This window comes from Ranitomeya variabilis, chromosome 1 (genome assembly GCF_051348905.1).
Source record: "Ranitomeya variabilis isolate aRanVar5 chromosome 1, aRanVar5.hap1, whole genome shotgun sequence".
Lineage (NCBI taxonomy): Eukaryota > Metazoa > Chordata > Amphibia > Anura > Dendrobatidae > Ranitomeya > Ranitomeya variabilis.
The window spans coordinates 827695558-827720172 of NC_135232.1; the positions used below are offsets into that span (position 1 = coordinate 827695558).

At 42.4% G+C, this 24615-nt stretch overlaps 1 protein-coding gene across 1 annotated transcript in view; it reads left to right on the forward strand.

Annotated features, from left to right (window-relative positions):
- Positions 1-24615, forward strand: part of LOC143786271 (neuronal acetylcholine receptor subunit alpha-7-like) — a 275561-nt gene that overhangs the window by 123934 nt on the left and 127012 nt on the right. The window contains exon 4 of the mRNA XM_077275551.1: positions 3656-3765. Within this exon, the coding sequence (XP_077131666.1) occupies positions 3656-3765 (110 nt within the window). The remainder of the gene's footprint in view (positions 1-3655; positions 3766-24615) is intronic.

Below are 24615 nucleotides of genomic sequence, written 5' to 3' on the forward strand. Positions count from 1 at the left end.
TTGACCCTGAGACACATTAAAGGTGCCAGCCACCTCTGCATTGGATCTGGTCTTCAGTCTCTTGATAATCCAGGCTTTGGTCGCAGGGTGGATTTTTGGCATGTTGTCAGAACTCAAGTTGCAGTTCAAGTGAAGGTCTGGGGTGCTGGGTTTCTTTTTATACACACACACTAGTTAAGCGATCATTTACTGAGCACAGGTGAAGATGTAAAGTAGGATTGGGTGCATTATATGACCAGGCGACAAAACATTTGTCTTGCCAAAATCTGACCATTCTGTGTCCTTTAACTGATCAATATTTCTGCATTGATGCCAATTTATTTTCTTAACCTAAACCATATTTCAGAGGGTTTCAGCTTTCAAAAGAATAATTTATACAACCAATGGATGAATTTAACGTCAGGTTATAAGCTTTTATTTACATAACATGGATAAGCGACATAACTTCTGTCAGGGAGTGTATGGAGCATTATATGGGGCCCATTCTCAATGGAGCATTATTCTGTATGTAACAATATAGGGGGTCCATTTTTCTTTATGGGGTGCTATATGGAAGCAATTTTTCTGTATGGAGAAATATAAAGGGCTCATCATACTGTATGGAGCAATATATGGGACTCATTATACTGCATAAAGCACTACATATGGTGCTCATCACATTGTATGGAGCAATATATGGGGCCTACTATATTGTATGGAGCAATATATGGGGCCCATTATACTGAATAGAGCAATAGATGGGGTCCACTATACTATATGGAGCACCATGTGGTGCCTTAATACTTTATGGAGGACTATACTCCAAAATGAAAAGTCGTCAGTCACTCTGACTTTTGAATCCCAGCAGCGCACGCATTGTTCGCTGCAAGGATTCGCCAGTTTCTGAACTATTGTAGAATTTACAATAGATGTCAATCATGTAATATAAGAAGGAAGTGACATTTTTGGCATTGTACTATACCTATATGTATCTGTGCATCATTAATTATCATATGTGTTTAAAGGGGTGCATGAAAACCTGGAGCCGTCCCTGTATGTGAAATGTGTAAATGTGCACGTATGTGTCTATGTAAATGTGTGTGTATATTTACTGTATGTAGGTAGAACCTGACGAAGGGGGGGGGGGCCCCAAACACAAGTCCTACACAGGTACTGTTCACTGCCACTGTTTCACTGTCTGTGTCATCCCCTATTGTTGTGTAACACAGGTCCTTACTACATGAGCAATTATAAAAAAAAATGATATGTACAGATGTGGTGCTGAACCATAAAATCTTTTTCACACACTGATAGTAGCATACCTTTATCATGGTGAGAATGACATACTCCATTCATGCAAACCATGTATATGACACCTATTAGGGGTTTAATTGCTTAGTCTATTTAAAAATTCTGTCATTTAGTGGGTGTAGATTATTCAATGTGAGAAATTAATTAACCTCTATAGCTGATGATGGGATTCAGTTCTTCCACTTTCCACAAGCTCTTTAATATCATAGTCAATTTGCTCTATAAAGTGTGGCCAAATGCATTTGTTGAAAGCATTAATAGTAATTAATCTGCTGGGAGATGCTGATATAGTCTCTGTTTAATGCTTGTTTATGTAGAAGTTAATGATGCTTTTGGCCAAGTTATGGTCCAATAAACCCTTTAATGATAAAATACAGAAAAAAAGAAGGAAAAAAGCAGTAGGTACTGTTTTGCTATATTTACTAAACATACAGTGGGGCAAAAAAGTATTTAGTCAGTCAGCAATAGTGCAAGTTCCACCACTTAAAAAGATGAGAGGCGTCTGTAATTTACATCATAGGTAGACCTCAACTATGGGAGACAAACTGAGAAAAAAAAATCCAGAAAATCACATTGTCTGTTTTTTTATCATTTTATTTGCATTTTATGGTGGAAAATAAGTATTTGGTCAGAAACAAACAATCAAGATTTCTGGCTCTCACAGACCTGTAACTTCTTCTTTAAGAGTCTCCTCTTTCCTCCACTCATTACCTGTAGTAATGGCACCTGTTTAAACTTGTTATCAGTATAAAAAGACACCTGTGCACACCCTCAAACAGTCTGACTTCAAACTCCACTATGGTGAAGACCAAAGAGCTGTCAAAGGACACCAGAAACAAAATTGTAGCCCTGCACCAGGCTGGGAAGACTGAATCTGCAATAGCCAACCAGCTCGGAGTGAAGAAATCAACAGTGGGAGCAATAATTAGAAAATGGAAGACATACAAGACCACTGATAATCTCCCTCGATCTGGGGCTCCACCCAAAATCCCACCCCGTGGGGTCAGAATGATCACAAGAACGGTGAGCAAAAATCCCAGAACCACGCGGGGGGACCTAGTGAATGAACTGCAGAGAGCTGGGACCAATGTAACAAGGCCTACCATAAGTAACACACTACGCCACCATGGACTCAGATCCTGCGGTGCCAGACGTGTCCCACTGCTTAAGCCAGTACATGTCCGGGCCCGTCTGAAGTTTGCTAGAGAGCATTTGAATGATCCAGAGGAGTTTTGGGAGAATGTCCTATGGTCTGATGAAACCAAACTGGAACTGTTTGGTAGAAACACAACTTGTCGTGTTTGGAGGAAAAAGAATACTGAGTTGCATCCATCAAACACCATACCTACTGTAAAGCATGGTGGTGGAAACATCATGCTTTGGGGCTGTTTCTCTGCAAAGGGGCCAGGACGACTGATCCGGGTACATGAAAGAATGAATGGGGCCATGTTTCGTGAGATTTTGAGTGCAAACCTCCTTCCATCGGCAAGGGCATTGAAGATGAAACGTGGCTGGGTCTTTCAACATGACAATGATCCAAAGCACACCGCCAGGGCAATGAAGGAGTGGCTTCGTAAGAAGCATTTCAAGGTCCTGGAGTGGCCTAGCCAGTCTCCAGATCTCAACCCTATGGAAAACCTTTGGAGGGAGTTGAAAGTCCATGTTGCCAAGCGAAAAGCCAAAAACATCACTGCTCTAGAGGAGATCTGCATGGAGGAATGGGCCAACATACCAACAACAGTGTGTGGCAACCTTGTGAAGACTTACAGAAAAAGTTTGACCTCTGTCATTGCCAACAAAGGATAGATTACAAAGTATTGAGATGAAATTTTGTTTCTGACCAAATACTTATTTTCCACCATAAAATGCAAATAAAATGATAAAAAAACAGACAATGTGATTTTCTGGATTTTTTTTTCTCAGTTTGTCTCCCATAGTTGAGGTCTACCTATGATGTAAATTACAGACGCCTCTCATCTTTTTAAGTGGTGGAACTAGCACTATTGCTGACTGACTAAATACTTTTTTGCCCCACTGTAGGTTAGCAGTTCAATGATGCAGAAGAAATACTATGAGAATGTAAGCAAAAAAAGTGGAAAAGCAGAGGAATTTACATGTCATTTCGAACTTAGAGCTAGCAAAAACTTAACAGTTCAGGCTCAATACTTTTGCACTTTTCAATACAACTGTAATAAAAAAAATACCAATCAAATGTTTTATTTTTTTCAAATTTCAGTGAATGGCAGATGTATGCACTTGTATGGGCACCTAGTTGCAGATGCATGGCTTTAAAAAATTTGTTCAATGGTGTTGCCAAATGTACACATACATAGAAATGAGCACTTTTGTACTTTGTATTCTACAGTACTGGAATGACTTCTACTTGACATGGGACCAAGCAGAGCACCCTGGAGTACAAACACTTCGTTTTCCTTCTGATCAAATTTGGGTTCCTGATATTTTGTTATACAACAGGTAAATTATCTTCTGGCATAGTTGTGTTTCTTTAACTGATTAAAGGGGTTGTCTCAAGATGAATCTTCAGGAGCATACTGCTCCTGGCCACAACTTCCTGCTTTGCCTGAAAAATTACAGTTCAGGTCATCATGCCGGTGGTGGTGGCACTGGTCCAAACTGAGCTCACCCCCAGATTGCCAGCAGAGGCAAATTTACCTCTGCAGCATGGAAGAAGCACAGGGGGATTGATCCATCCACCTGAAAAGGCTGTAAAGCGTAGAGTTTGCTCATGCCACACGCTAGGTGCCTATGTAACCAGCTACTTTAGTGGACGGAATACCAAGTAACGAGGTATTCACTTTAAAAGTAAAAATCCCTCTCGAGAATGGAGAGCATTTTTCATAAAAGTTGAAATTGTGAAGTTGCTTTTTTTTAAAAGCACTTTGGACGACCCTAAAATTTGTAAAAAAAAAATGTTGTTTCATGAACACAATTCTTTTCCAAATGATCTTTTAAAAAATTATGTCAACTAGAAGGCTAGCCATGTCAGAACACACCTCTATCAACCAGAGCAGAATGACAATGTGTAAAAGCCATCTGAATGGCCATCATGTAATGAAACATTTACAATGCAGAGACTTCTAAAGCAAGTTATATACTGTTAAGTCTTAAAGAAAGAAATCAAATAATCAAACAGCCTAACTGTTATCATGAACGCTAGTGTCATGATTTAATTTTTCCCAGTTTTTAATGGTAATCCAATTAAATGTAATGTTTTAGATTTTTTTCTGTTGATATAGTGACTGCTGGATGAACACCCTTTTCTCCTGAATTTTATGATATTTTTGCTTTATATCTCATTCAGAATTATAGTTGTACAGTATAATTATAACTCTATATATGGAATATTAGCAGTATATTCTAGAAATGTATTGTGATGCCAGCTTTTTACTAGGTTATGTTTGCTATTCACATGCATTAATGTGAAATATGATAATTTAATTAAGACTTGTTATCATTTGAAAGCTTTGCCTTGTCAATTTGCATTTGTTTTAGTTTCCATACTGTATATGCTACTGTTTATTAGTAATTGATAGCATGGGTTCTTTAATCCTCAACTTTCCAATCACTCTTTGGTAGCATCAACCTTATGTCTAGGAGAATTTTAAAATGATGAAATTGGTTAAGATTATTTTACTAGCTGTGAAGATATAAAGTAATAATAATAGGGCTCAAAAAACCTTGTTGGCCACATCTATGGCCACCATAACACATCTATAAAACATTCGATAAGGCAAATTGTTTACATGAGGAGTAAAATGATTATACAGCTTTATGCAATGTCTTTCATTTTCAATGCTTTCTGATATCTTGGCCGTAAAAACCACTTATGAAAATCTGTGAGTCATATATTGCTGAGTTGCTGCTAAAATGTTCAGAATGTTTAGAACTAAAGTTGCACTATGATTCTAAAATATCACAGCCACAGATGTAAGATAAGGTAGAGATTAAGATCACGGATTTAGATGTTTTTGAACTATTTAAGTAGGGTGCGATGTCTTTTTTTAACCTTCATATATAACACTACAGGTGTCATTCCATTGAACAGAACTCTTGCACAATCTTAGAGCGTTCTATTTCTAAATGAATCTGGTTCTTAGTTAAACTCTGCTCAAATTGTGGCTTTGCTCCGGTTTTGCATCTTGGAATGATGGCTATTATCATGACCGACACTAGGACTTGGTGAACCCGGGCAAGTGGCAGAGCCTACAGTGCCAAAGGGCCCACTATGCGCAGTATTCTAGTGGTACAGTATGATGAGTATGGTGGATGTGCACATTGCATGTATGGAGAAGGCTGAGAAACTGTAGCCGCTCCAAAGTGGCCCCAATGCAAATTTTCCAACAGGGCCCCTAACTATCATGTCTAATAGTATTGATCTCAAATGGGCTAGAAGGACTGTTGTGGCCTCTTAGGCCTTAGAGCCCATGTACGACTGCAAACCCTGCATCGCCTGTAGTATATATACACATGCATATATATATATTTTATTTATATATATATATATATGATATATATATACGTCTCCTGCATACATTGCAAATGCTGCCTTGCGCAGGCGTGTACTCCGGAGGACAGAGAATGAACTTCAATCCAATATTGCGGCCAGCATGCAACCAGCAGGTAAGGAAAGGGTGAATCAAACACCCGAAAACCCCGCCCATATCACCCAAAACTGGTCCCGCCAAATTCAGGTGACAGGTTCCCTTTAAGATGATGAATATGTGACCGCTCAGCACTGGAAAGAGCTGCAGGCCCCAGGACAAAGCAGGGAAGTGCAGAGACTGCACCAGGAGGGTGAGTATAATGGGGGAGGGTGAGCCATGCGATATTCACCTGTCCCTGTTCCACCACCGGGCTGTGTCTTTCGCATCCTCTGGCTGTGACATTCAGGTCAGAGGGTGCGATGACATGTTTAATGTGTGCCCTCTGCCTGAACAGTCACTGCAGAGACCCGGAAGACACAGCGGCGTGCGGCGGTGGAACGGGGACAGGTGAATATCGCAAGGAGCATCTTATGGGACCATCAACCTTTATGGAGCAGCATATGGGGCATATTATTCTATGGCGTAGCTTATGGGGCCATTATTAACCTTTGTGCAGCTTTATATGGGCATATTATTCTATGGAGCATCTTAAGGGGCCATCAACCTTTATGGAGCAGCATATGGGACATATTATTCTATGGACCATCTTATGGGGCCATCAAATTTTATGGATCATTATATGGGGCATATCATTCTAAGGAGCATCTTATGGGGCCATCAACTTTTATGGAGCATTATATGGGGCATATTATTCTATGGAGCATTTTATGGTGCCATCATGAACCTTTTATGCAGCATTATATGGGGCATATTTTAATATGGAGTATCTTATGGGGCCATTATTAACCTTTGTGCAGCATTATATGGGGCAAATTTTTTGTATGGAGCATCTTATGGGGCCCATCATGAACTTTATGGAGCATTATATGGGGCGTATTTTGTATGGAGCATCTTATTGGGCCCATCATAAACTGTATGGAGCATTATATGGGGCTCCTGATTCAATATGGATATTCAAAAACATTTAACCTACTGATGTCTCAATTAATTTTACTTTTATTGGTATCTATTTTAAATTTTGAAATTTACCAGTAGCTGCTGTATTTCCCACCCTGGGCTCATACTTGAGTCAATAAGTTTTCTGAGTTTTTTGTGGCAAAATTAGGGGTCTTGGCTTATACTTGGGTCGGCTTATACTCGAGTACATACAGTAATTCTCATGTTTTTATTTATGGTAGGAGCGTTAAAGGGAATGTCCAGGTTTGTAATGAGTCTGCAGTCATTCTTTGTGACTGCAGACTTCTGTATTCTCACAGCCCTGCACGCTGTCAGGATTCTCTTGTGCTGGCGATTTACATACATGCAGTCATGCGCTGACTAGACATGTGTGGCCTCACTCAATGAAAATGAACTGAGCGAGGCCAGCCACGTCTAGTCAGAATGTGGTCAGAAGTATACAAATCACATGCTTGTACTGACATGACTGTCCACCGGCCAGGGAGAATCCTAAAAGTGTGCAGTGCATGAGTTGTTAGAATTCAGAAGCCTGCGATGTCAGGATTCCGCTCTGCAGGTTCCAGTAGTCATCACATGGACACTTCACTCATGTGCGATTTTCATACTTGTGGTCCTGTGACAACGAGCTTCTCTTCTGCTTCTCTCAGTTTTTCACTGAACATTGAGAGCATTAGGGAGAGCGGCTCGTCGGTACATGACTAAGTGTGTAAATCGTATATGACCTTGGGCGGGGGGCCCCAAAATGAATTCTTGCCCCGGGTGCCAGAAAACGTAGATACACCTCTGCCGGTATGCTACTGCGAGCGGTGATTACAGGGTCCGGTAGAGGAATGTCTGTGCACAGTGCAGCACAGGCAGTGAGGCAGGGACTGAGGGTGTGCACAGAGAGAGAATGGAGACCCGGAGACTGGCCGTCCCAGTCTACACCGTAGCCTGGAACCCTCATTATCATAGGAATATGTCAGTTAATACATTGTTTCTCTAAAGCTTTATAGTGTAGTTTTAGGTCAGAGAGGGATGAGCTAGCAAGGTGCAAGGACAGGTAGTGATGTCTACTTGCAGACATGTGCGACACTTGCTGTTTTGCCCTTGCAGTGAGACAAAAAAACACTGCTAGCAGCGTTTTTTTTCCATTGCTGTAAGTACCGCATTTGCCGGATCATGGTAAAACCACAAGTACCGCACATGTCTGCAAGTCCCATAGGGAATGAATGAGGCCAAACGCAGTGTTGCCGTAAGTGATCCGTTACGCGGCAGATGCGGAAAAACTGCCGGATCTGCTGCAAAAGGCTACTTTCACATCAGCGATTTTTGCCAAAGTCACTGCCGATAGTGTCATACTCACCAATGGGGGAGGCAGCACTAAAAGTCCCTAGGGCAGCAGAAACTCTAAATACGGCCCTGACTGGGTGACTCACACATACATATAGAGACAATTTTAACATTTGAGGATCGAATCTCCACATCATGCACCATCTCCTTAAGCTCTGCACTAGGCATATAGGCATAATACTTTGTATTTGTCTTGTCTGCAGTATTTAATAAGGGTTTTCATTATCATTTGAATGGATATTATACTTTATATCTCTATTTACCCAATCTCAATACATCACCTGACAGCTGGTCAATATTTCTAAGTAATCAGGGCTGTCACTTGAATGCACATGTAAATGGTATTTCTAATTGCTGAGATATTCATTCATGCTTGATAGATGCATTAAATCAATGTGATAAACTTTTGAAGCGCCTATCATTTGAGTTTGCCATGGTCGGCAGCATGACTGGGATGGCTTTCACATCATATTAGAAAATTTGTCCAGCCTATTATTCACAGCACAGGGTTTGTGGCAATTGTAATTTGGATGCATATGAGATTTGGCACCATCACAAATGATTAAAATCCTTGCTATACTCATGCTGGAAATGAAGGTCACCGTGCTGTCATATGTTAGATTTCTATAATGTGAAAATGGAACTTTTCATAAACTTGCACATTTACTTACTGTTGGTAATAATCTATCAGAATAATCCCACAGATGTTTCACTTGTATATAATCCAATCCTAATATTACTAATGCTGTTTTATAAGACTAAGGCCTTTCTTCATAGAACTTGTCATGTATGAATTTGTGAGGTTATAAATGCAGTAATCCCTCTGTTGTATCTCCATGCAAAATCATTAGTACAATCAGATACCTGGGAACCTGTATCTGTGGGTAAATATGGCAGCAGATGACTTATTTCCCTTTAGTGATAGCACGGGAAAATTAAACATTATAAAATGTCTATTCAAACCAATAGGGTACCTGTGTAATGCACTGCAGGTCAGGTCTTTCTCAGAGATAGACACTCTTATTAGTGTCGCATTCACATATTCGTGGGTCATGAATCATTATCCAAGTAAAGACTGTGATCACTGACTAACCAAAGGTTACCTGACCCAAACTTGACAGTCTCATGGGCATATGAGGCATTTGCTAAAGTCCCCCCACTTTAATTTGCAGTCCCTCTTACTTCATAATTTGCAGTCACCTATCCCCCCTCACTTCATCTGAAGTCCCCCTTACTTCATCATTTGCAGCTCCCTGTCCCTCCTCTCACTTCATTTACAGTCCCCCTCAGACACACTTCATCATGTGCAGTCCCCATCCCCCATTTCATCATGTTCAGTCCCCCTCACCCCCCTTCATCATGTGCAGTCCCCATCCCCCATTTCATCATGTTCAGTCCCCCTCCTCACCCTCCTTCATCATCTGCAGTCCCGCTCACTCCCCCATTTCATCATGTGCAGTCCTCCTCACCCACCACTTCATCAATTGCAGTTCCCCCCTTCATCATGTGCAGTTCCCCTCCTCCCACTTCATCATGTACAGTCCCCCACCCCCACTTCATCATTTGCAGTCCTCCTCCCCTCACCCATTTAATTCATTTTATAAAGAAAACAAAAATGTTTTTTATACTTACTGCCCTCATGATCCCCTGCAGGTACATCTCTCCTTCTAACATCCGGTACATGCTGGTGCGTATGTCATCGCGTACGTGCCATCAACTGACCAGAAGTACAGAGAAGATGGAGGGAGCAAAAGCTGCACAGCCATCAAGATTAGGCAGCTGTGCCATCAAGATTAGACGGCTGTGCACAGCTCCAAGACTGCTCTTGAGCCCCAGCACTGACGTGTGTGCTGCAGCACACAGCACTTTAGTACACGATGGGGCCCGGTGAGTAGAAGCACAAAAGCGGGGCCTCAGATCCCCTCTGTACTGTTGCTCACCAGGCCCCATACAACAGTAAGGGCAGCAATGCCCTGATAGCAGTCAAGGTCTGTTTTATTTTTATTTTTTCTTTCCTTCATTTTGATTTTTATCATCAAGATAGCCATTTGAATTTTTTGTTTTTGTCTTGACAGACGTGTGTGAGAGTTTGTTTTTTGGACAAGTTGTAGTTTTCATTGTTATCATTTTAGCATTTGGATGACTTTTTATATGAATTTATTCAATTTATTGAGAGGAAATCTAGTTGACAAAAAAACAGCAATTCTGAAATTTTTTTTTAAAGCTCCATTGGGGCACTCGATCCCTGTTAGCACAATATCGGCCTTTTAGCATTCTAATCGCCACCCAATGAGTGAAGCACCCAGACCTCTGTCTAACCACCTAGATACGTTTGTTACTTTTGCTGTCCAAAATTTTCAGTAGCATGTCTGTGTCATTTATGGAAATAATTGACCTGAGGAGTAGCCGGATCACAAAACACCATGCAAAAACAGCTTAGTTACTGTAACACAATATTTGTCAATGGAACTGATTTAATTTTTAAAGGGAACTTGAGAGCTAATATATGCTGATTGAGCCATGTGCAGTGAGTATTAGACACTAGCTGCATGATTTCAGCAAAGTAGGTTTGACTCTGAAACGCTGAGAAAAACATACTTTAAAAGACCCTGAGGACAGAGCTACATGGGAACCTAGTCGGACAGATGGGTCCCCAATGCTTTCTTGCCACCCACTTCCCTTGATTGACAGGTCTCTCCAAGTATGCGAGTATAAAGGAGAGACCTGTGGGTCACTAGCAGAGAATAGGATGAAGCCACTGGGGACCCGTCAGTCCGACTAGTTTCTTGACAGGTTTCAAAGTATGTTTTTCTCTGAAATGCTGCAATGTTTCCAAGTCAAACCTACCTGGCTGAGATTATCCAGCCACTGCCTGATACATGCTGCTCGTGGATCCGGCGGAATGTATCAGCTGTCATGTTCCCTTTAGAGAAGTTTAACAGGGAATGCAGTTTGATAGTTTGAGCAGTCTTATCTGGGTTATGAGGATTTGTATAAACATTTTTCATTATGAAAGCAAAATTATTTTCAAATCCATGTTGAATAGATTTACAATCCAATACACAATCTGTCTCATAGTGTTAAATTTAGGATTCAGATATTTCATTATTTACTCCTAAAAGACACTTGTATTTTTAGTAGCTATACACAGAAAACATGACATACTACTTGAATTTTAGTATAATATTAATTGTATTTGCAAAAGGCACAGAATTATTTACAGCCGTCATAGTAATGGGTTGAGCTACTTTCCTATCCTTGCAAACACTATAGAAGACATTGCAATTGTACAGGTTATTTTAAAGAAATTCTTTAAAGCATTGAATTTACTACAAGATGACAAAATTGCGCAGTAAATTTATTATTATTTGGTTAAATGTACCATTTCTAAATAGTACAATAGAGTTTGCACATGTAGTTTGTACAGCTACAGAACATGGGGAAATATAGATTTTACTTGATGCCAGAAAGTTTGTCAAATTTTCTTCATCATTTTCAAATAAGGTAGCAATAGTTAAAGGGGGTTTCTGGTACTGATCTATTCTATTATGGATACCTGTCAAATGCTATCATTCAGTATGGATGAGAAAACTTGTTTGCTCATTTGAAAATAAGAGATTTATTTTAAATATAAAAACTTATAAAAACAGCATTAAAGGACTTGGGATACAAACTGAGTATTGAATATACCAAGTACAATTGTGTGAAAAAGTGTGTGTCCCCTTCGTTATTTGCTATTCTTTTGCATGTTTGTCACATTTATATATTTCAGATCAGCAAATTTAAATATTAGACAAAGATAACACAAGTAAACACAAAATGCAATTTTTAAATTAAGGTCTTTATTCATAAAAGAAGAAAAAAGAAATCCAAACCTACAAGGCCCTGTTTGAAAAAGTGATTGCCCTCTAAACCTAATAATTGGTTGGGCCACGCGTAGCAGCAACAACTGCAATCAAGTGTTAGGGTACCGTCACACTAAGCGACGCTGCAGCGATAGCGACAGCAATGCTGATCGCTGCAGCGTCGCTGTGTGGTCGCTGGAGAGCTGTCACACAGACCGCTCTCCAGCGACCAGCGATGCCGAGGTCCCCGGGTAACCAGGGTAAACATCGGGTTGCTAAGCGCAGGGCCGCGCTTAGTAACCCGATGTTTACCCTGGTTACCAGCGTAAAAGTTAAAAAAACAAACAGTACATGCTCACCTGCGCGTCCCCCAGCCTCTGCATCCTGACGCTGACTGAGCTCCGGCCCTAACAGCACAGCGGTGACGTCACCGCTGTTGCTTTCACTTTCAGTTTAGGGCCGGCGCTTTAGTGTCAGGAAGCAGAGGCTGGGGGACGCGCAGGTGAGTATGTACTGTTTGTTTTTTTAACTTTTACGCTGGTAACCAGGGTAAACATCGGGTTACTAAGCGCGGCCCTGCGCTTAGTAACCCGATGTTTACCCTGGTTACCAGTGTAAAATATCGCTGGTATCGTCGCTTTTGCTGTCAAACACGGCGATACACGGCGACCTAGCGACCAAATAATGTGCAGACCTTCTAGCAGCGACCAGCAATTTCACAGCGGGATCCAGATCGCTGCTGCGTGTCAAATACAGCGATATCGCCATCCAGGTCGCTGCAACGTCACGGATTGCTGGCGATATCGCCTAGTGTGACGGTACCTTTAGTGATAACTGGCAATTAGTCTTTTACAAAGCTCTGGGGAATTTTGGCCCACTAATCTTTGCAGAATTGCTGTATTTCAGCCACATTGGAAGGTTTCCAAATATGAACTGCCTTTTTAAGGTCATGTCACAGCATCTCAATCGGATTAAGGTCAAGAACTTGACTAGGTCACTCCAAAGCCTTGATTTTGTTTTTCTTAAGCCATTCAGAGGTGGACTTGCTGGTGTGCTGTGGATCATTGTCCTGCTGCATAACCCAAGGGCACTTCAGCTTGAGGTCACAAACAGATGGCTGGACACTATACTTCTGGATTTTTTGGTAGACAGCAGAATTGATGCTTCCATTTAACAAAGCAAGTGTCACAATTTGACTGACGAGTGACCTGGGACCAGGGGGCAATTTTCTGGCCCCAACACGTTTAATACATTGGAGAAGTGTTTCTCAGCGTAGTAGAAGTGACCAGACGATGCGGTCTTCTGCCTCTGCTCCATTGCTGCAACCTTGTGACAGCAAGCCTTCCAGGCCATGAAGCAGCAAGACAACCCCAGACCATCACACTACCACCACCAAATTTTATTGTTGGTATGATGTTCCTTTTCTGAAATGCTGTGCTACTTCTATGGCAGATGTTATGGGACATACTTTCCAAAAAGTTTAACTTTTGTCTCATCAGTCCACAGAGCATTCTCCCAAAAGTCTTGGAGATCATCAAGATGTTTTCTGGCAAAACTGAGACAAGCATGAATGTTCTTATTGGTCAGCGGTTGTTTTTGTCTTGGAACTCTGCCATGCACGCCATTTTTGCCCAGTCTCTTTCTTATGGTGAAGTCATGAATACTGACCTTAACTGACCTTGACGCAAGTGCGGCCTACAGTTATTTGGATGCTGTTGTGAGGTCTTTTGTGACCTCTTGCATGAGTCCTCGCTGCACTCTTGGGGTGATTTGGGTTGGCCAGCCACCCCTGAAAAGGTTCAGCATGGTTCCATCTTTTCGCCATTTGTGGATAATGACTCCTGCAATGGTTTGCTGGAGTCCCAAAGCTATATAAATGGCTTTATAACCTTTTCCAGACTGATCTCAATTACTTTGCTTCTCATTTGCTCCAGAATTCATTTGGATCGCGGCATGATGTCTAGCTTTTGAGGATCTTATTGTCTACTTCGCTTTGTCAGGCAGGTCCAATTTAAGTGATTTATTGATTAAGAGTGAGTGTGGCAGTAATCAGGCCTGGTAATAGCTAGGGAATTTGAACTTGGCTTCCCAAAGATGTGATAAACAACAGTAAATTTATGCTTTTTTGGGGGGGAACACTATTTCACACAGGGCCCTGTAGGTTGGGATTTCTTTTTCACTTAATAATAAAGACCTTCATTTAAAAACTGCATTTTGTGTTTACTTGTGTTATCTTTGTCTAATATTTAATATTTAATATTTTTTTCATGATCTGACATATTTAATTGTGGTAAACATGCAAAAGAATAGAAAATCAGGAATGAGGCAAACACTTTTTCACACAACTGAATATATTATATTTATAAATATATTGCAGAAATATCTACACCCGCAACATACATCTGAATGCTGCTTGCAGTAATCCATACACACACTTGAAAAACAACCCCATTCAGATTAATTAAATGATTTTCAGCTGTAGAAATTTCTACGTAGGCAGGTGCCCTTTCTTCAGGTTCACTTACACAGGTGTATACTCTCTCATGCAAGAGAATTGGGCGGATTATACTAATGGCTCTTTACTCAAACTATTTTAGAGTTTGATCCAAGTGTCATTTGAGTGTGCTCCTATTTTCTCGCATGAGAGAATCATGTCACAGGTGAGGAGAAGATGGAGAAATTAATTTCTCCATCTTCTCCATTGTCTGTGTGCATACATCGGATTGCACTCGTATGAAATCCGATGTTTTACATGCACCCATAGACTTATATGTGCGCGTGTGAACCAAATAACGGAGCCTCATGTAGCATGCTGTGATTGTTTTCTCATGCCGAATCGGCATGAGAAAATAATCACAGATCTGCACTGCCCCAAAGTATAACATTGGTCTGAGTGTTAGCCAATAAAACATCGGATAGCACTTGGCCATGTTTTTTGGCTGTGTGAGTGAACCGTTAAAGGGGATATCTGGGATATTGTTTATTTTTTCGTATTGGGTTAAGAACTTACCAGCTGGGAGTTGCTAACTATCAGCTTCTTCTCTGCGAGCTCAGAGTGGTCACAGACTGCTCCTTCTGGAAATTCTCCTGCTTATGGTGATTTTGCTTGCTTTGTTGAATGAGTGTCACTGCCGATGTTATGCTGATTGACAGCTGGCTCCCCGCTGCCTAACTGCCAGGAGATGGCTATCAATCAGCAGAATGCAGGCCGTGACAACTTGTTGATTCAGTGCAAACTGAAAGAGAATGAGCTGCTCTGTTGAAGAGTGGTCAAAGGAAGCAAGAGAGTCACCTTCTGTGCCAGCAGATCATCTGTTGTTAGCCCCATCCAAAAAAGTGACTAAAACCTCAGATAACCCTTTTATTATAAGCCTATGAAAGCCTTGATCTGAATCTTACAGACTTACATTGAGAAAGCGACTACTAGTCCACACAGAAGATGCTGCTCACAATTGCAGTCACATGAGGCCAGAGAGGTTCAGAGTGGTGCTGGGAATGGCAGAAGACAGCGATGATTTTATTACACAAACTGTATATACATTACTGAAGGCTTACAAAAGGAGCAAAATAAAAAAAAATGCCGTTAAGAGGATTAAGATATTTTATATTGCAAAAGCCAATGCTGTGTTAACTGTGCCAAGGAAACCTTTGCTGATGTGTACTTGGAATTAGAGCTGCCACTGTACAAAACAGGCACATCAGCTTCTGCATACCAAACCTCCATTTGTGGCTCAACGAAAGTTATCGTTAGGCAAGTGCTAGTTTTGAATCTTGAATTTTCAAGTCTAGGTGTATTGAACATTTTATAAATACTACATAAATGACTACATTCCAAATGTAATACACAAAAATGTTCATAACCTTTTATATATATCATTCCCTAATCCATTGTCCAAACAATCAATGTGGCATGTCTGTAAAATAACATCCTGAATTTTTGAACAAATATAATGGTGAATTGTAAATGAGTATTATGCTTATGCTATTTCAGATTCTACATCCTGATCAGACAAGTTCAATATTAAATCAGTTGTAAGGCTTCCATGTAACTGCCATTGAGAATGCTAATGAGATATGATAACTATAATAAAAATGGTTTGCATGATTGTATTTGATGAAATTGCAAATTATGTAAAGTAATGCTTGAATAAAATATTGTTGTCTGTGTATACATTGATGACATTTTATCTTTGATTCTGAGATACTGGACATATGATATCACACAAAATGATGTGTGCAAATTTGCATATAATCTGCATAAATCGGGAAGAGATTTTGAACTAAAGACATACTTGTATATGTAGAGATTTGTGTACAGTACATGGAGAATATTATCTTTTAAAACAATAATAATCATCAGTAAATACTCGTATAACTTTTTAAAGTGGACCTTTCATGTCGCCAGTCCAAAAAGGCAAGCTTTTTCATCCTATTTTATTCCTGCTGCTCACCTGACTATTAAATTTATTATTCTTTTTTCACTATCACAAAAAATTCCAGATATAGGATTTTTTTCACTGCCCCCAATATTCCCCATTTAACCATCTTTACCAATGAGGTGTTTCTTAACAGGGGTCACTGTGTGAAAGTTTGTGGAAGTTGTCACCCCTTTATTCTGGGCATATGGTGATTCTTTTCTATCAAGCTCATTCAATGTAGAAGTGATGGCATTTACCATCTGTATCTAATTATTTCATATACTGTAAAACCCATTTATTGTTGTCCATTCCTAAGCCTTAACCCTTTAGTGACAGCCAATTTTTTACTAAATGACCAAGCCAATTTTTACAATTCTGACCACTGTTACTTTATAAGGTTATAGCTCTGGAACACTTCAACGGATCCCACTGATTCTGAGAATGTTTTTTCATGACATATTGTACTTCATGTTAGTGAAAAAATTTCTTCAATATGACTTGTGTTTATTTCTGAATAAATGGAAGTTTGGCAAAAAATTAAAAAATTTTGCAATTTTCAAACTTTTATTTTTTTCCCTTAACTCAGGGAGTCATATCACACAAAATAGTTAATAAATAACATTTCCTAAATGTCTTCTTTACATCAGCACAATTTAGGAAACATAATTTTTTTTGTTAGGACGTTATAAGGGTTAAAAGTTGACAAGCGATTTTTCTTTTTTCCAGCAAAATTTACAAAACCATTTTTTTAGGGACCACCTCACATTTGAAGTGAGTTTGGGGGGTCAATATAACAGAAAATACACAAAAGTGATACCGTTCTAAAAACCGAACCCCTCATGGTGCCAAAACCACATTCAAGAAGTTTATTAACCCTTCAGGTGGTTCACGAGAACTAAACCAATGTGGAAGATTTTAACAAAAAAAATTAATTTGGAAGCCAACTTTTTTATTTTCACAAGGGTATCAGGAGAAAATGGACAACAACATTTGTTGTGCAATTTCTCCTGAGTATGCCAATACCCCATATATGGGGGGAAAGCCATTGTTTGTGTACATGGCAGGGCTCAGAAGGGAGGGAGCACCGATTGACTTTTTGAACTCAAAATTGGCTGGAATCAATGGCTTGCGTTTGGAGACTCCCTGATGTACCTAAATAGTGGAAACCCCCAATTCTAACTCCAACCCTACACAGCCCTAACCCCAGCTGCAACCCCAACACACCCCTAACCCCAACACAACCCTAACCCGAACCCTAACCCCAACTCTAACTCTAGCTCAACCCTAGCCCAACACTGACACTAGCTCTAACCCTAGTCTTAAGCCTAATCCTAGCCCAACCCTAGCCCAACATTAACCCTAGCTCTAACCATAGCCCCAACCCTAACCATAGCCCAACCCTAGCCAAACCTTAACCCTGGCTCTAACCCTAGCCCCAAACCTAACCCTAGCCCCAAACCTAACCCTAGCTCTAACCACAACGCTAACCCTAATGGGAAAAAATACATTTTTTTTATAATTTTTAACTAACTAAGGGGGTGATAAAGGGGGGTTGATTTATTTATTTTATTTTGTTCACTGTTATTGGGTCTATCACAGTGATCAAAATGAACCAATATCTTGCATGCACAAAATAGAAATGAACGGCACACAGCTTTGGGGACTGAGGCTTAATGTAACTCCAGGGCCACGAGTGCCAATCAGCAGAAAGTCAAACATATGTCCTAATCACTATGGATAAACAGAGAGCATGGCACTCACCGTCCCACAAACAATGTCCTTTTATTATGGATACATGTAAACACTGAGGCAGGTAGGCTTTCAAGTGGAAACCGCACTGGACGATGGCCATTTCGCGCTAACTTGTGCTTGTGCTTCTACGGGTCCTAGGTGAGGAGGAAATGACGGGGCTCCTATGTAAGTTCAAAGTCATATCACCTCTTATGTCATTCAAATCAGGACCTCAAGGACCTCCCACATTTATACAAAACTCAGTGAACAGCAGCAAAGTAAAAACAATTCAATAAATTAAAATCACATATACAGTGCAGTTAAAATGAAGAAAAGAGTTACAGGAAAACAGACATATCTATCTTATCGTTAAATCCTGTGGCATCTTGTGCTCGAGTACGTTCCGAGCTTCTTTTCTCGATAGAATTCTGTGGAGATCTCCCCCGTTTGCAGTCAATTTAACCTTCTCAATCCCTGCAAATCGCAGGACTTCAGGGTTACCAGCATGGGAATTCCTGAGATGATTAATTAACCTGGGAACCCCCTTACCAGATAGGATTGAATTAAAATGTTCTCTGAAATGAACAAACAGGGGGCGAATAGTTTTTCCAATATAGTGAAAACCGCAGGGACAGAAAATTAAATAAACAAGATAACAAGTGCGGCATGTAGTGAAATCCTGCACTACATGTGTAATGCCGCCTATATTCAGATGTTTATTTGTCAAATGAAAAGAACAGAACAAACAATTCCCACATTTATGGTTACCAACTGGTATGCTCCTCTTTAACCAATTACTAGACTATCTTTTATTCTAGTCTGGACTAACATATCCTTGAAACTTTTAGTTCTCCTATTAGTGACTAGTGGTCCTCTTGCTACTATATCTGCAATTTCCACACCTTTTTCCAACAAAGAAAAATCAACAAACCGAACACAAGGCAAAGAGAGATAAACCAAACAAAAGCTGAATGTACATTTGACAGAGCTAGTTAAGTAGTCTGGCAATCACCTGGGACAATGAACATCTACAGACAGCCAGCACCTCCTAGTCTAAGTTTGGACGACTGAACTGTCAATCAAAGCACCGAGAGCTTAGCAAGCCCCTGCACGACACTGGATGACAGAGCTGTCAATCAAAGTACTGACAGCTTCAGCACACCCCTGTACCAAATTAGATGGTTGAACCATGAGTGCCTGCATCCCTGACACACTTAGGGAATCATGACAGTATCCCCTCTTCTGGCAACAACGTACTGTGGGAAAGCCAACGCCATCAGTTTTTTAAAACTGTCGGTCTCCATCAGCCAGAATGGCAGCATTTCAAAAGCCAGGAATTTGGAAATGCTGTCATTATCGACTATGGCTTATGATTTGGGGGATGGAGTGGTGAACACTTCCATGTGATGGTGTGGGGATTCTTGATGATGGTGGTGGTGCTGTCACATCCTCTCTTTGCGGGGAGGCAGGTGACCCTGTTGATCTTGAGCTGGAGGAAAAGTCCAAGATCGCAGCAGAAAAGGGCGCAGGAGGAAAAGATCTGTCATTCTTTTGAAGGTGTGTACTCCACTGCACCTTGTGCTTGAAATTCAGATGCCTTGTCATGCAGGTTGTGCTTAGATTCAGAAGATTTATGCCCCGCTACAGGCTCTGATGGCACAGTGTGCGATCTACTGTGTCTTGTCGCCAGCGCATTGCCTGAAGAAATGCCACACCAGGTAGCTCCTTTTTTGCTGGCTTTGGTTTGTTCATTTCCTCGGCGCAGTGGGCAGTAGTAGCCAATGTACTGGCTAGGGGCTGTTCGGTCCATGTGGAGTCTAGGATTTCACCATCCCCTGCATCATCTTCCACCCACTCATCACCCCTGTCCTCCTTGCCATTCTGCACACTGAAGAAAGACGCAGCAATTGGCACCTGTGTTTTGTTATCCTCTGAGATGTGTTGAGGTGGTCCGCTGACCATATGAACTAGCCCTCCCATGTGCTCATCCTCCAACATAGCAAGTGGTTGGATATCAGTGCTCACAGTCTCTTCCACTTCTGGGGCAGGGCCAGGTGGAAAGGTCACAGAACCCCAGCCAGTGGAGTCATCAAAAATCAGAAGAGACTGCTGCATAAAGTGGAGCTCAGACTGCTTGGTTGATTTGCAAGGAGGTGAGGTGGAAGAAAGATGCCCATGGTCATCAGGTGCCAACTCTACACGTTCTGCAGTGGATTGGGTGAAAGACCATGCAAAGGAACTGGAGGGACTCTTGGCTTTCCAATCTAACACCGCATCAACATGTTCTGGCCTCACCATTCATCCAACAGTACTCGGGCCAATGAGGTGACGCAGAACGTTCTGTCACCTGCATTTACCTGAGGAAGGTGTTTCACTTGGACATGTAAAAGGCACAGATTGACTATGTCCTCTCCTTGCAGCAGCTACACCAGCAGCACCATGACCATGTGTGCACCAGGCTGTACGGGCAGTGTGCACCAGGCTATATGGGCAGTGTGCTCCAGGCTGTAAGGGCAGTGTGCACCAGGCCGTAAGGGCAGTGTGCACCAGGCTTTATGGGCAGTGTGCACCAGGCTGTAAGGGCACTCTGCACCAGGTGAACAAGTCCTTGACTGACATTTAATTAAAGTATGTGAGCACAAATTTACATACTGTTATCATTATTGCAAGTAGAAAACGAAACAATAACTGTGCAACAATGTGTCTAATGCTTCAAACCTGTCTTGCTAACCAAAACCAATTAAAGGGAACCTATCACCCCGTTTTTTTCGGTATGAGATAAAAATACTGTTAAATATGGCCTGAGCTGTGCATTACAATAGTGTAGTTTGTGGACCCCGATTCCCCACCTATGCTGCCGAAATACGTTACCAAAGTAGTCATTTTCGCCTGTCAATCAGGCTGGTCAGGTCGGATGGGCGTGGCTTCTTCCCCCAGATATTGCGTAGTTTTCCGTTGGTGGCGTAGTGGTGTGCGCATGCCCAAGGTCCCCAATCCTGCACGGGGGGGTGAAAATAGCAGCGATGTCCGTTATTCCATTGGTGGTCGGTGGGCGCGGCCATCTTCCTTTGGCCGCGCGTGCGCAGAAGCGGCGCTCTGCTGGCCGCGGCTTCAGGAAAATGGCCGCCGCGATCTCCATCTGCGCACGCGCGGCATCCCGCGGCCATTTTCCTGAAGCCGCGGCCAGCAGAGCGCCGCTTCTGCGCACGCGCGGCCAAAGGAAGATGGCCGCGCCCACCGACCACCAATGGAATAACGGACATCGCTGCTATTTTCACCCCCCCGTGCAGGATTGGGGACGTTGGACATGCGCACACCACTACGCCACCAACGGAAAACTACGCAATATCTGGGGGAAGAAGCCACGCCCATCCGACCTGACCAGCCTGATTGACAGGCGAAAATGACTACTTTGGTAACGTATTTCGGCAGCATAGGTGGGGAATCGGGGTCCACAAACTACACTATTGTAATGCACAGCTCAGGCCATATTTAACAGTATTTTTATCTCATACCGAAAAAAACGGGGTGATAGGTTCCCTTTAACATTTAATGGCTAGAAAAATATAATAAGGGCTATAGTTTGTTATATTTGTAAGGTGGCCAGGGTGGTAGTCATGGCAAGGGACTGTTGTTCCGGCATACCCTGGCACCTCACAAAGAAAACATAATGTCCCATCTAATGTGTGTTGTGGGAGTATTGCACAAAACTCACGTTTGCGTTTGCAGATCCTGCTGATCCCATAGTCCCGTCTCCGGACAATATCACACACTCGGGAACAGACACTGTATTCTGCTGTAACAGTGCAACTTTACTTGATAACAAACAATCCATGGCAGTTTCAGTACAGCACAAGTTCATGTTTTCAGCCTGAGTTTTCATTCTCAATGCTGGTTCCTCTAGCCTCTGAGATGCTCGTCCAGGCTCTGGGGTCCCCATATTCCTGCGCCCACTTTCCCGTACTGGTTCCCACAGGGCTGCCACTAGAAATTTCGGGGCGCCATACTGGCAAAATTTTCAGGGCCCCCTTGAGACTCCGCCCAGGCTCCACCCCAGCCCCGCCTCCACGCTCCACCCCTCAAACTGTCCACAGTCCCACCGCTCTCTCTTGGAAAAACTCCACTTCTCACCTATCACACATTAACAGTTCCCATCACCAGATCACACATATAGCCGACAGCTTTTGTTTTGGCCAAAAGATTTTTTAAGCCACCACTATAACACGGTAGACACTTTTGGCCGTGCCCTACTCTGCTGTAACCTATTAAATATTTGTTAAAATATGCAATACAATTTAGGTATATTTTTATTTATGATGATGTGTGCAAAACTGTAAAGCGCTGCGGAATATGTTAGCGCTATATAAAAATAAAGATTTATTTATTTATTTTTCAATTTTTAAAATGACCAATAATATCACATACAAGGAACAAATAACACAACACCATGTCCAGACCACATATTACCACCAGTGACCGAATAATATCACATACAAGGAACAAATACCACCGCACCATGTCCAGACCACATATTACCACCACATAGTGACTGAATACTACAATTCTGATCAGTAATCAAAAAAAAAAAAAGCACCATACTATCACCATAAGTGCCAGTATTCACAGGAGATCTGTACTTCATATGCAGTGTCTGTGTACAGATAATACAGTGATCACTGGTGACATTATACACAGGACTGCTGTATATAGTATACAGTGTATAGTGTCAGTGTATAGGTAACACTGACTCACCAGTGATGTCTCTAGGTGAAGTCCTTCATCTTTCATCCAGCACAGACCGCCATCACTTCATCCAGCCAGGACTCGTCTCTGCAGGAAATAACACAGTTATCTCGAGCTCCGCTTGTAGAACAGATTACTTAATTTTTCCCAACTTCTACATTACACCACATGAAGAAAAAGAGGCGACATAGTGTCACTCTACACAGTAACAGGACCGCCCCCTCATTTAAAACAGTATCCTCAAAAAATAAAATAAATACATCACTGCAGTAATAATATCCCTAAATTAGTCCCTATGGTAATAATATTCCCCATCCTGGCCAACGTGTGTCTCATTCCTGGCGTCAGCCATATGTTCTCCCATCCTGCCCTCATGAGTATCCATTCTGCCCCATATGATCTCCCCATCCTGCCCCATTTGTCTCCATCATATCCATCCTGCCCCATGATCCTGCACGATCTGTCTCCAATTCTGCCCCCAGTGTCTCCAATCATGCCCCCATGTCTGCAATCCTGCCACTTGTCTCCAATCATGCCTCCTGTGTCTCCATTCTGCCCCATCTGTCTCCAATCCTTCCCCATCTGTCTCCAGTCATGCCCCCATGTCTTTCATCATACCCCCTATCTCCATTCTGCCCGTGTCCAGCATTCTGCCCCTTTGTCCAGCATTCTGCCCGTGTCCAGCATCTCTGCCCGTGTCCAGCATTCTGCCTGTGTCCAGCATCTCTGCCCCTGTGTCCAGCATCTCTGCCCCTGTGTCCAGCATCTCTGCCCCTGTGTCCAGCATTCTGCCCCTTTGTCCAGCATCCTGCCCGTGTCCAGCATACTGCCCCTGTGTCCTGCATTCCTGCCCCTGTGTAGCATTCTGCCCGTGTCCAGCATTCTGCCCCTGTGTCCAGCATCCTGCCCATGTCCAGCATACTGCCCCTGTGTCCTGCATTCCTGCCCGTGTAGCATTCTGCCCGTGTCCAGCATTCTGCCCCTGTGTCCAGCATTCTGCCCCTGTGTCCAGCATTCTGCCCCTGTGTCCAGCTTTCTGCCCCTGTGTCCAGCTTTCTGCCCCTGTGTCCAGCATACTGCCCCTGTGTCCAGCATACTGTCCCTGTGTCCAGCATAATGCCCCTGTCCAGCTTTCTGCCCCTGTGTCCACCATACTGCCCATGTCCACCATACTGCCCCTGTGTCCACCATACTGCCCCTGTGTCCACCATACTGCCCCTGTGTCCAGCATAATGCCCCTGTGTCCAGCATAATGCCCCTGTGTCCACCATACTGCTCCTGCGTCCAGCATAATGCCCCTGTCCATCATAATGCCCCTGTCCAGCATAATTCCCCTGTGTCCAGCATACTGCCCCTGTGTCCAGCATACGGCCCCTGTCCAGCATACTGCCTTTGTGTCCACCATACTGCTCCTGTGTCCACCATATTGCCCCTGTCCAGCATAATGCCCGTGTCCAGCATTCTGCCCCTGTGTCCAGCATTCTGCCCCTATGTCCAGCATCTCTGCCCCTGTGTCCAGCATCTCTGCCCCTGTGTCCAGCATACTGCCCCTGTGTCCAGAATACTGCCCCTGTGTCCAGCATAATGCCCCTGTCCAGATTTCTGCCCCTGTGTCCAGCATCTCTGCCCCAATGTGTCCAGCATTCTGCCCGGGCCCCCCCCTGGATCGCCGCT